Source organism: Acomys minous (assembly GCF_964271855.1).
Source record: "Acomys minous genome assembly, chromosome: 7".
In the NCBI taxonomy this organism is placed as follows: Eukaryota; Metazoa; Chordata; class Mammalia; order Rodentia; family Muridae; genus Acomys; species Acomys minous.
The window spans coordinates 44687844-44701338 of NC_140488.1; the positions used below are offsets into that span (position 1 = coordinate 44687844).

The 13495-nt window shown below is 48.2% G+C and overlaps 1 protein-coding gene across 6 annotated transcripts in view; it reads right to left on the bottom strand.

Annotated features, from left to right (window-relative positions):
• Positions 1-553: 553 nt before the first annotated feature.
• FRMPD3 (FERM and PDZ domain containing 3) overlaps positions 554-13495 on the bottom strand; it is a 152040-nt gene continuing 139098 nt past the window's right edge. For all 6 annotated transcript variants that reach the window (XM_084790925.1, XM_084790922.1, XM_084790923.1 and 3 more), the window contains 2 exons: positions 6052-6873; positions 554-4516 (listed from right to left, as the gene is read on the bottom strand). In XM_084790925.1, coding sequence (XP_084647051.1) covers positions 1428-4516; positions 6052-6873 — 3911 coding nt within the window. In that variant the 3' untranslated portion in view covers positions 554-1427. The remainder of the gene's footprint in view (positions 4517-6051; positions 6874-13495) is intronic.

Consider the following 13495-nt stretch of genomic DNA (forward strand, 5'->3'; position numbering starts at 1 on the left):
GTGTACATCTTATAAAACTCACATAAGAACGAGAGATTTCACATAGGCCTCTCACACAGTGATGAAAGAGAGACCAACGCTGGGTGGGAGGGTGTGGGAAACAAGCAGCTATGGAGAAGTGGACAAGAAGCAATCTATACAGAAGAAACATTGGCTTTCTTTGTTCCCTACAGTGGGACAACTGTAGGGACTCCGTGTCTTCACTCCCAGGAGGGCTGGGGACAGGGGTGATGGCAGCAGCGGCAGCAGCGGTGGCAGCGGTGACAGTGGTAGTGGTGGTGGTGGTGGTGGTGGTGGCAGCAGTGGCAATAAATGAGTGTCAAAGAAGATGCTAAACAGTGTGAATTCCCTTCCAGATGAGTCCAGAGAGGGAGAGAGAGGTGCAGGACTGCACCGGGTAAGGCGCTCAGCTTCTTTTCTTAGAGAGACAAATCCACAGGGTCAATACACAGCCAAAAGCATATACTCAGGATTAACATATCACGCTAGCTTCCAGAAGTTTAAGATATAGTCATCAACACCCCCACCCCTCCCCCCTCCCCCCTCCCCCCATCCCAATCCGTAGCTACGTCAAACTCCTAAGGACAGTCTATCTGGTTGAGATGTTGAGAGAAGAGCCACGTGCCTCTGGCAACAGCTCCTGCACAGGGCTGGGCTGGGCCGGGCAGACTCTGATACCTGCGCTGGGTCACCCCAGAGCAGACAGACATTCTCACCAGGTACCTTACCCAAAACAAGTGAGATGATCTCAGAGGCTTGCTCCCTAGTGGACTGAGCTGCCCTGCCCATCAGTGAAGGGCAGAGCACTTTGGGGATGGCTGGTGTGGAGCTACAGAACCTGGGGGCAAGGGCTCCCAAGGCTGCCAGCCAGTTGTGCCAGCCACTGACAGCCAGACATGGCTGTATTCTACACATATCCTACCTGGGCACTGGCCCTTAAGTTGGCTCCTGCCAGATACAAGGGAGCCCATGGTGGATGGGCACATCTGGAATGAGTGCCCTCTCTCCTTGGCTTGGCGCTATGGCCTACAGCTACTGCCACTGTCCTCTGTGGGGCAGCAGATGCTAGGAGGAGCTCGAGGTCCTAGCTCTCCCGGTGCCGGACTCAGAGCAGGAGGTGAACCTGATGTCACCTATCAGCCCCAGAGAAGAGATAAAATACAGCTCTGTGGTGGGCGTAATGGTAAGGGACCTTTGCCCTCACAGTGACGCCCAGAGGCCAGGAAGGAGTGAAGACACCCAGGGCGGCAGCTAAGCCTGCAGCCCTTAATAGAGAGCCTTAGTCTAGGGCATTAGCCTTGGAGACTGATAGGCTCTTGGACCATGACTGGCCCAGGAGACACACACACACTCACCACGAGATGCAAAGACCACATAGCTCAAACCTGGGGCCGTGGATGGGGAGGGGACTAGCCTGGGAAAGTGCCCTACTTAATAAGGGTTTTTAAGGAGTGTGTGAATGTGCTCATAACAGTCGATGATGGGGAGCCTGGTGGATGCCCTGTGGCTGCTGGCAGCGGTGGCAGTGGCAGCGGTTGCTGCTGCTGTTGTTGTTGCTGCTGCTGCTGTTGCTGCTGCTGCTGCTGCTGCTGCTGGTTAAGGTTCCGGGCCGTAGACTCTTCAGCGGCACGCAACAGGAAGGTGTAATTCCTCACTACCTCTTCTACTTTGGCCAGCAGCTCTTGGCGCTGGGCCTCTGAGCGCACGATGAACACTAGCCGCACAAAGGTCTCAATGAGGCTGCTCAGCACCTGGAAGCTGCCGGTGATGGCCGCCAGCATGTGAGTAGGGCTCTTGTCCACATTGGCTACACGGCGGCAGGAGGCCCTGAGCTCCTTGAACTTGAGAGCTAGCTCAAGCTTGTACTCAGAAATCTGAGAGACATAGGGCTTGGGAGCACGGGCCTCGGGGCTGGCCACACACTGCCGCAAAACTGTCAGCAGCTCATTGGTGTCCAGACGGGCAGCCAGGAAGCCATCAGGGAGGCCATAGGCATGGGCCCGCAGGGCATTGATCTTAGCCAGGCTCCCCTCAAAGGTGGACACCCGAAGGTCGATCTCCTGGGTGTGGGGGGCCTCCGGGCTGCTGCTGCAGGTGGCAGCATCCAGTACCTGCAGGGTTCTGCTCACCACAGGCACCACCTGCTCATCCAATTTCATGCCAGGCAGAATCTTCATGGGGATGGAATAGGAGAGCTCATCCTTGCCATCGCTGGCATCATCTGCCATGTCACACTTGCGGTAGTAGAAGCAGTAGCGGATGGAACAACACTTGCTACTTTCACTGTCCTCATCCAGATCAGCTGGCCTCCGGTATACCTCCTCTGGCAGTGAAAACACAGCCATCTGCCTGGGGCCTTTGCTTTCAGGGGCCACTTGGACATAGGAGGGGTCTCCTAATGTTGGTGACTCTGCACACTTGCCTTTTGGACCTAAGCCTAGTGGGAGGCCTGTCTCTATTTCCTTGACCTCTCTAGGCAGCATTCCCAGGGGTGGGTGCGGGTAGACATCTGAGGTCAGTGAGGCCCTGTCACCCTGGTCCAGCTCGCTGATACTGTAGCGACGCATCAGTTTCCTGTAGTTGGGATCTCCCAAACACTCACCCCCGGAGGCACACGTGGCCAGGCAGGAAACACCACTCTCAGGATCTGACCGGCACTCACGGGACTCCAGGCTGATGGAGCGGATGCGCTGGACATTGATGGGACTGCTAAGGCTTAAGCCTGGGCCAGCCTCTGGCTGCCTCTGGGTAGGGGGGACCCTCTCCCTTTCCCGGAAGCCAGGCACTGGGGTCTGGGCAGCCTGTGGCCGACCCCCTCGGCAGATGCGCTTGCAGTCACAGCTGCGTCTCTGTTCCCGAGACATGCCAGGTCCCTGCTGCACAGGGCTACTGCGTAGCTGGCAGCTGCAGCGGCCAGGGGCTGGGGGTTGCAGGTACTCTGTGCCTGAAAGCTCCCCCTGGCTTGGTGGCTTTAGAAGTTCCTCAAGGAACTCCAATTCATACTGCTTTACCTTCTGCAGCTGGGCCTGTCGTTCGTCCGTCTCTTTCTTCTGGCGGGTAGGGAAGGTGGCAGAGAATAAGTTGCGTAGTCGGAAACGACCTTGGGATGCCTTGGGCTTTGTGGGGCCTTCAGAGGCTGAGTGGGCTCCATCCAGGGTTGTTTCAAGCTTTCGAGAGGGCATGGTGCTAACTTGCCGGGTGGTGGCCAGAGGCCTCAGTGGGCTCTGGCCTCTAGGTTGGCAGCTGGGGCTGGGGCCTCGGGACTGGCTGCTGGGGCTGGGGCCACGGGGCTGGCAGCTAGGGCTGTGGCTTCGGGGCTGGCAGCTAGGGCTGTGGCTTCGGGGCTGGCAGCTTGGGCTCGGCAGAGCCATGGGATAGCCAGCTCGGGGAACCAGGCTGGTCTCTTCAAGCTTGCTGCTTTTGGATGTGCCCTCCAGCTGCCCTTTCTCCCCCTGGCCCAAGACTGTGCTCTGCTTGTTAGGGGGAGGCTTAGCACCCTCTGGCCCACTCTTGCCTGCCACCTCCCCAGGGGCTTGCTTGCCCACTGAGTCTCGACTCACTCTTGACAGATAGCTCTTGGGAGGGAAACTCTGAACAGGAAATCTGTCTTCTTGTGGGGAAAGGTGGAGACTGTCAGGCCGGCTGCCTGTGGATACTCTGGGGCTGGCAGAGGCCTCTGAGCCCAGCTGCTGTTGAGAATTCCGTGTGGTCTCTGGAGCCCCAGGGCTCATTTTAAACTTCAGATTTTTGCTGGCACTCGAACTCATCAGGCTAATGTCTGGCCTGCCCATGGTGACCTCTGGCCTCCCTATGCTAGCCTCCAGCCTTCTCTCTCCCCTGTTGGAGGGTGCTGCCAAGGCTGTGCCAGGAGTGGCTAGACTCTTACTGTGTACCACCTGCTGTAAAGCAGCCGAGATTATGGCTGGGGTCACACTGCCTTTTGGGTCCAGGATAAGTTTAGGGCTCAACCTGACTTCCTTGGGCAGGTTTTCCCTAAGCTCTGAGACCTGCTCTTCACTGAGGGAGGGTGTGGCGGCCCTCAGTGACATCTCTAGGCCTGCCCTGGTATGGCCTGGCCCTTTGTCCTCAGGAACTGGAGGAAGCAGGCTCAGGTTCTTCTGCTCACTAAGCTGTGGTGACAGTGCTGGGTGCACTGCCAACGAATATGTTCTGTCTCCCTGCACCTGGGTTTCTGACTGAGGCAGCTTTCTCCGAGCTCCAGGGGGGCCAGGACTCTGGCCAGTAACAGCTGGTTGGAGGGATGGGCTGGGGTCTGGGGGCCCAAGAGCATAAGGGGCGGTGAGCACAGCCTGAGCTGCACAGCTCTGAATCCTGAAGGGCAGGTCCTTCCGGGCTAGGAGGCTGTCCTTGTTGAGGTGCTGGGCCAGGAAGTAGGTGGTGTTTTGGTGCTTCATGGCCGACATCATCTCGGACATATCTGTGAGCTCTGAGGAGTTGGTTTCATGGCCCGAGTCCAGCGATGATTCAGGAGTGATTGTGGCCAGCACAATCAGACCTGGAGGAACAAGGATGGGGCTTGTCACATTTATTGACATCAAAGCCTTTCCCAACCATATCTAGAGTGTTCGTGGAGAACACCCTAGGTACCAGCAGTATTTCAAGCCTGAGTGTGGGGGGGTGAGGGTGGGGGAAACCGGGCAAGCTTGAGAAAACTGTATGGCTGAGGAGGAGGAGCCAAGAAGAGCACACAAAGAGGAGGAACAAGATGTGAGAAGGGGGTGTGAAAGGTTGAAATCCAAAAAAGAAGATCTGGGCAGTTGGGTGGTAAATTAACATGTAAAACAGCATGCCAATCAACGCTCTTTTTTAGATTCAACAGCTAGGCAATTTCGGTTAATGGTCCTGAAGAGAGTTGCTAAAGAGGTGCTGCTGTTCTGGTCCTCATCTGGCCAGGCCTGTCTATGGTCCTTGCAGCTGAGGCTATTTAGCTGTGCTTCTCCTCTCCCTGGCAGCCATGTGGCCCTTGGACCTGAAAACAACCAGCTTTGGAGCAACAGATGATGAATGAAGACAAATGCCAGCCTGAATGGGGGCCAAACATGCAGGAGCTAGCAAGGATAAGGGATCCCTCATGTATAGAGAAGACAGGCTCCCTTTGATCCCAATCTCTTCTCCTGCTCTGTCTATATTTGACCATGACTCATATGCTTGCGAATATTCCCTTATGACTCTTTATTGAGTTTGCCATTATTGTTGCTCTTCTTGCTTTTTAAAAAAGGTGTGTGTGTGTGTGTGTGTGTCTGTGTATGCAGAGGCACATATGTATGCCTTTCAGAAGATGGATTTGCATGTATCTATAATAGAAAATAGAAAGCATATAGCATGGTTTCCCATCAATTAATAGTTAACAGAAATAGTTCCTGATTACTGAGCTCTCACTGTGTGTGAGGTAGTGCTTAAGTATTTGGTCTGAGTGATGTCATTTCATCTGCACGCTGTGTGATGCGATTACTGTTACAAAACCAAGTTTGGGTGACAACAGTGATGCACAGAAGAGAGTAAGTGCCTTGCCATTAGTTGCGCTGCCTGTGCATAAAGGACTCCGGGGCATCTGCCCCAAAGTTCATGTTTTCAGATAGCCTAAAGACCCCAGCCCTGAGTAGAGATGGCTCTTGACCGTCCTGCTCACAGGTCATACCGGAATTTAGTTGAACTTTTGGAGCATGCTGATATTCTTTGTTTGTTTTGTGTGTGTGTGTGTGTGTGTGTGTGTGTGTGTGTGTGTGTGTGTGTGTGTGTGTTCTATATTTCTGTTCCTCAATCCTGGCCTTGATATTATCTGTTGTGGCTCCAATCCTTGGATTACATCTGCGAGAGCTGTCCAGAGATACGGAATCACGAGGAATAGAACTCTAACTAGAGCTGAATCACATCTCTGCTCCATAGCTTCCTTTTCCCTGAGAGTTACTGTGAATTATTGCCGTCCATTTGTTGCCTTTGATATATCATAGTCAATGAAACATCTTCCTAATGGACATTCCTGGACCAGAAGAAGGACGAGGGCAAGAGGAAGGAGGAGTGGGCTATTACCTGCAGTCTGTGGGGGTGGGGGATGGGGACCATCCTCTGAAGCAGCCAGAGCTTCCAGAGCCTGCAGAGTAGACACCAGAGCATCATCCAGCTCCTGGGCATGATCTCGTACTGTCCGGGTCTGTACGCTGTCAATCAATGTCACTGGAATCTCATCATATAGGAGCCCACGCAGGTGACGTCCTTGCTCCTGGCTTTGAACAGCCCTGCGCTTGGGATCATCCTCATCAGAGCTGTTGTCTCGGAAACCAGGGGGTGGGGCAGCAATGGCAGGCAACAGAGAAGTTGTCTCATCTTCCTCTTCCTCCTCTTCCTCACTTCCTGGTGGTGGGAGGGACATTAAGTCTACCATATTGTCCCGAGAGGAGCCAGGCCTCCCACCTTTACGAGGCCCCAGATGTTCCTGGAGTTTGACTTTGCAAGAGTCACAGTAGAAATTCAGGGCTTCAGCCCCGAGGGAATTGTCCAAAGTGTAGGACCGGGCTCTGCTGGCACAAGGCTCATGGTCTAGGCTGGCTGCATCAAAGTCATCAGGGATCACCTCGTACCCTTGGCCAGAGCTTTTGGATGTGGGGTCAGATTTGGTCCGGGGCCTGGTTTCTTCGAAGAAGATTAGGTTCTCATTGACATCCGTCCGGCTTTCTTGCTCCTTCCTTTGTTCCCGCATGTGGAGGTAGCAGAAGCTGACAAGCTCAGAGTCGGCAGGCGGGGTCGTGCATCGGCTCGACTTCCTAGGGCTGGTGCCCATGCTGCCCACATAACTACTCTCCTTTTTCCCCAGGTGGCCCCCAGTGACAGAGCGGTGGGCGTTGTGCATGTGATCTAAACCCAAAAAGAGAATGCACAGATGAGCCTGCTGCTGAGCATCCTAGCTGAGGCCCTTTGACATCTCTGGCCTATGTGTGGTGTGATTGGGTGACAGATATCGGCGCATGGGGGGGAGGAGAGGGAGGGAGAGAGAGAGAGAGAAAGACACACACACACACACACACACACACACACACACACACACACACAGAGAGAGAGAGAGAGAGAGAGAGAGAGAGAGAGAGAGAGAGAGAGAAAGCACTTTGCCCAGCTGCTAAAGATTAGGGGGAGGGGAGATGATGATACTGTAAGCAGAGTGAGTAGAATGTTATGGCCAGAGATGCAAAAGCCTCATCACCTCTGAAGAGGGAAAACGCATGGTGTGATGTCAGGCATCGCAGGACTCTCCCACGGATATGTCTGGTTTGAGAGTCAGCTGGAAACACACCTAAGGAGATGAGGTTAGCTTTATGTTACTTTGAGGTCTCTTCCTGCTTCCGTCACTGCCCCTACCCTTTTGTGAAGCCATACCTACTGTCAGTACTCTGTGACTCTCCTGTCATCTTAGATCTCTTCTAGTCCAAGAAATCGATATGAGAAGTTACTGTGTTTACTGAGAAGGTGCTAAACTGGTTAGTATAAGTTGGGCATGGTGGCTCCCACTTTATAAGATTGTGTTTGCCATGAGGGTAGCTTAGGCTACATAGTAAGCTCTAGCCTGGGCTATTGTATGAGACCGTATCTCAAAAAGGAAAAAAAAAAAAAACAAACGAATGAACAAAAATCAAAATTAAACAGACAAACCCCCAACCTGGGTAGTACAATTTCATGAGTTTGCATTTCAAAAATGCTTATTGCCAGGAGCCCAGAGATCTTGAAAGGATAGTTGCCTACTGGTTAAATTCTGGACATCTGAATTTGTATAGTGTAAGAGGGATATGATGGAATGAGTATGGGGCATGATTCTTATGGTTCTTCAAAGCTTATTACTGTCCTGTATTCACGCAAGGCCACTGCAGGTGGTAAAATGCTCTTATCAACACCTCTTGATAGTAGGGAGGTCTATCCACAGACAATTTGCTCTCTGAGTGGCTTCTTTCTCACACTGCTTTGGGAGCTCATCTACATCTTCTCTGAGACTATACTTAGACAAGGCCATCTTGCTCTGCTATCAGCAGACAGATAAAAAGCCAGCACAAAGCTGGGCATGGTGGCACATGCCTATAATCAAACACACACACATACACACACACACACACACACACACACACACACATACACACACACTGGGGAAGTATAGGCAGAATGAGCAGGACTTCATGGCAGTCCTTGGCTACATAGTGAATTTGAAGCCAGCTTGGGAATTAAGTGACCCTGTCTCAAACAAATAAAAACAACAAACAAAACAACAACCACAAAACATCCAGGACAAATCACATAAAATCTCATCCTGTTTCACACACTAGTGAGGCAGGTATCAGTATCCTCATTTAACAAAGGAAGTAGCTGGGCATGGTGATGCACACCTTTAATCCCAGCACTCAGAGGCAGAGGCAGGCAGATTGCTATGAGTTCAAAACTAGCCTGGTCTACAAAGCAAGTTCAGGACAGTAAAGGCTACACAGAGAGACCGTGTCTCAAAAACACAAACAAACAAAACCAACAAAACAAAACAAACAAACAAACAACAACAACAACAACAAAAAACCAAAGGAAGAAACAGACTTAAATGTTTCTATGATTCACTTTAAGGCCATATGGGTTGTAAGTGGCAATTTGGGATTGAGGCCAGGTGGGAGAAACTTCAAAATTCATATAGCTAATCATCACAGTGCCCAAAGTATTGGAAAACACGGCTTTATTTTTTCTTTTTTTGAGACAGGGTTTCTCCGTGTACAGGGCTCTGTAACAGCCCTGGCTGTCCTGGAACTCCCTTTTTAGACCAGGCTGGCCTCGAACTCACAGAGATCCACCTGCCTCTACCTCCCAAGTGCTGGAATTATAGGTGTGCGCCACCCTGCCTAGCAAAACCAAGACTTTAAATGCTTCCAAACTCCAATTTGACAAGACCAGATCAATGTGTTAGTGTTACTTTTCATTAGCACCTACAGCTAGACAAAAACACAGTACTGGCACTCAGCAACCGAGTCCAAAATACATAATGTAAAAACCGGTCTGAAATGAAAGAACTGTATGCCATTCAACAGTAGTTAGAGCCTTAAGTATGCCACATTCTTGGAGACATAGCATCACTATCTAGTCCCAGCTAGCTTCGAATTCATAATGTAGGCCATGCTGGCCATGAACTTATAGTGATCCTCCTTTTTATTTGAGACAGGGTACCCTATAACCTATGCTAGTTTCTTAACTCATTATGTTTCTGAGACTGGCCTTGAACTCCTGACCCTCTTTCTCTCACCTCCCAGCATTTGAGAGACTGAGGCAGGAAGATCACCATGTACCAGAGTATAGGCTGAACTATATAGTGAGTCCTGGGTCAGTCTTGGACACAGCGAGGTACTGTCTTCAAAGCCAAACAGGGAGAAAAAGTAAAAAGAAGAGGCAAGAATACCTTTCAGCGCACTCTGAGACCAGTATTATCTTAATACAAAAACCAAAGGAAGACATCACAATAAAACTACAGGACCACTATTTTACGAACACAGTTGTCTATAAATATCGATGCAAAACTCATCAACAAAATCCTACAAATGGAACCCAGAAACACATAAAAAGAATGACATAGTAGTAATTACAAACCAGTGGGGGAATTTACCGCGTTAATGCAAAGTTGTTTCGATTTGAAAAATCAATTCGTTGAAATATTTATTTTTATTTTATGTATATGGGTGTTTTGCCTGCATATATATCCGTGTATCACTTGAGTACCTGGTGCTCATGGAAGTCAGAAGAGGGTATTAGGTTCCCTGGAACTGGAGTTCTTGATGATTGCAAGATGTCCTATAGCTACTGGGAATGAATCTCTAGATGGGTACTCAGTGGTACTCTTAACTGCAGGCCAGTCTCTCCAGCTCCCAACAAACTAGACTCAGAGGGAACTTTTCAGCATAATAAATGTTATTTATTAAAAGTCCCTCACAATTGGACTTAGGATGTGGATGGTAGGGCAGTTGTTTTGCATGAACAAAGCCACATTAAAAGAAAAAGAAAACCGTGTATGATGAACCATGCCTGTAATCCCAGAAGTTGGGAAGTTGAGGCAGGAGGACCCGGAAGTTCAAGGTAATCCTGTTATCTTTGGCTTTCTAGTAAGTTCCAGGTCATTTTAGAATATAGAAAATTCTATTCTCAAAGGGGGGAAAAAAGAAAAAGAGAGAAAGTTTGATACATGTACACAAGGGAATTTGTTTTGTTTTTGAGACAGGATCTCATGTTTACAGAGCTGTTCTTGAACTTCCCATCCTTGTTCCCCTGCCTTGTGAAAGCTGAGATTACAGCTGTGTGCCACCACACCCATTTTATGAGGTGCTGAGGACAGAACTCTAGGTTTTATGTATGCTAGGCGAGCATTGCCTACAGTGAGCTACATCTTTAATCCTTGTAGAGTGCCTGTGTGCAAGTGGAGGCCAGAGGTCAGTGTTAGGCATATTTTTCAACCTCTTTTTCTATGTTGTATTTACTTATTCATTCAAAATATTTTAAATGAACCGGGTAGTGGTGGTGGTGGTGGTGATGCATTCTTTTAATCCCAGCAGCTGAGAAGCAGAGGGAGGAGGATCTCTGTGAGTTCAAGGCTGGCATGGTCTACAGAGTGAGTTCCAGGACAGTCAGGGCTACACAGAGAAACCCTGTCTCAAAAAAATTATGTTTATTGCCCCCAGTGTGTGTGTGTGTATGTGTGTGTGTGTGTGTGTGTGTGTGTGTGTGTGAGAGAGAGAGAGAGAGAGAGAGAGAGAGAGAGAGAGAGAGAGAGAGAGAGAGAGAACACACACACATACACACATACACACACACATGCACACACACACACACACACACACACACACACACACACACACACACACGCACACTTGCTCATGTGCTCAAATGCATGCCACAGTGTGCTTCTTGGGGTCAGAGAATAAATTGCAGAAGTTGGTTCTCTCTTTTCATTGAGTGAATTATTCCAAGATTGGAACTTAGGTTGTTAGGCTGGGTGCTACATACCTTTACCCACTGAGCCATCTTGCCAACTCGCTAGTTTTTGAGACAAAGTCTCTCACAGAACCTGAAGCTCACTAATTTAGCCGGGCTCCTTGGGCACAAATCCCACACATCCTCCTGTCTCCACCTCCTCAGTGTTAGGATTGTATGGATGCATGCCACTGTGACTGGTCCTCACACAGGTTCTGGGAATCAAATTCAGGTCCTTGTGCTTTCATGGTAGGCAATTTATGGATATCATCTCTCCACCCCCATTCCCCTTGGAGTGGTAACAGGGTCCACTATGTATCTCAGGCTGGCTTGGAACCAAGGGAGTGAGTAAAGAATGTGGGGAGGGATATGAAAGGATAGGAAGGAGAGTGAATGGGAGAAAAATATAACAATACATACACATGAAAGTGGCAAATGAAACCCATGATTCTGTACGTTTGAGACAGGCTCTTTCTACATGGCCCTGGCTGTCCTGGACCTCACTATATAGACCAGGCTGGCCTCAAACTCAGAGATTCCCCTGCCTCTGCCTCCTAAGTGCTGGGATTAATGGTATGAACTAGCATTCCTGGCACTAAAATGATTTTAAAAAATTATTTGCTTATTATGTATACAGTGCACATTAGATCACATTATAGCTGGTTGTGAACCACTATGTAGTTGCTGGGAATTGAACTCAGGACCTGTGGAAAAGCAGTCTGTGCTCTTAACCATTAAGCCATCTCTTCAGCCCCACTAAAATGATTTTTAAAAAGTTAGGAAATTTAGATTATGTCATGAGGTGACCTCAAGTGGAGCAAGATTTCACTTATTTTGTATTTGTTTGTTTCTTTGTTTTGGTACAGTGCTGTGTGGCAGAGGATGGCCTTGAACTTCTGGCTCTTCTTCTTCTGTCTCTTAAGTGCTGAGATCATTGACATGAATATCTACATTGCTTGGTTTAGGATTTCACTTCTGTCTGACTCCTAAGCTCCTGTGTGTGTTCCCTGTGCCCCTCTATCATTTCATAATTATTAATGATGCTATTGTTGCCAGTTTTTTTGACAGTCTGCTATAAAAAGTGTTAAAATCATTATTATAAAACATACTTTCTTTTGAGAGAGGATATCATTATGCAGTCGTGGATGGCCTGCAGCTTGCTTGGTAGACCACACTGGACTTGATTAGCAGGCTTCATACAATATACAACTTAAGACGGCAATAGCTGATCTACTGACTCAACATAATCTTTATTAGAATCCCAGCTGACTTTGTGGAAAATTGATGAGTCAATTATAAAAGTCACATAGAGGGCTGGGCAGTGTTGGCACACACCTTTAATCCCAGCACTTGGGAGGCAGAGGCAGGTGGATCATTGTGAGTCTGAGGCCAGCTTGGTCTACAAATTGAGTCCAGGACAGTCAAAGCTACACAGAGAAACCCTGTCTCAAAAAACAAAACCAAAAAGTCAGATAGAATCTCAAAGTACCCAAAATAACTAAGACAATCCTGAACAGAAAGAAAAATAATGAAGGTAATTCATGATTTTAAAATTTTCTACAAAGCAGTAAAATCAAGATAGTGTAATATTGACCTGAAGACAGCTGTATAGATCAATGCAATAGGATTAAATGTGCAGAAATAAACTATCATATTTTTGACCAACTTAAAAATAGACAAAATATTAGAATGGGGGTTTCATGAAAGAAGACATATGAAAGGGCAGTGAGCCCATAAAAGTTGTTCAATATCACTGTCCATTCATGGACTGCGAACAAACATGAGGAATCATCTCTTCTATCCACTATGATGGATGGAACAAGACAGGTAATAACAAATATTGATGAGGATTCGGTGAAGTTATACTTCTCTGGTATTTCTGGTGGGAACGTAGAGTGGTGGAGCCATTTTGGAAAATAGGCACTTCCTCTAATAATTGAACACAGTTATCATTTGACTGGATGTTCTACATCTAAGTCTATAATGAAAAGAAATACAAACCTACAAAAAAAACCTGCAGCAAACTGGACACAAAGGTTTAACATCATTATTTATAATAGCAAAAAGGTAAAGCAACCCAAAATCTATCAACTGATGTACTAATGAATAATATGTATTTCATACAATAGCATATTATATAATAATTAAAAGGAACATTGTACTGTATGCTATAACATGGATGGCCCTTGAAAATAGTATGCTAAGTGAAAAAGCCAAACACAAAGGGCCATATTACATAATTAAATTGATATGAAACACTCAGAACAAGCAATACTCTGGAGACAAAGTTACAAAGCAGTAGCTATTTTGCTCAGGGTAGCAAACAGGACACAAGATGGGAGGGGACTGTTCATGCATACTGTGTCTTTCTTTAGGAGAGGTGACAATTTTTTTTTGAACTTGGGCTTGAACCTATGGCCTCATGCATGTACTCTTAACCTTCTATTTTGATACAAGCTAACCCTAACTTAATCAGGCTGGCCTTGAACTTACTGTATAGCCC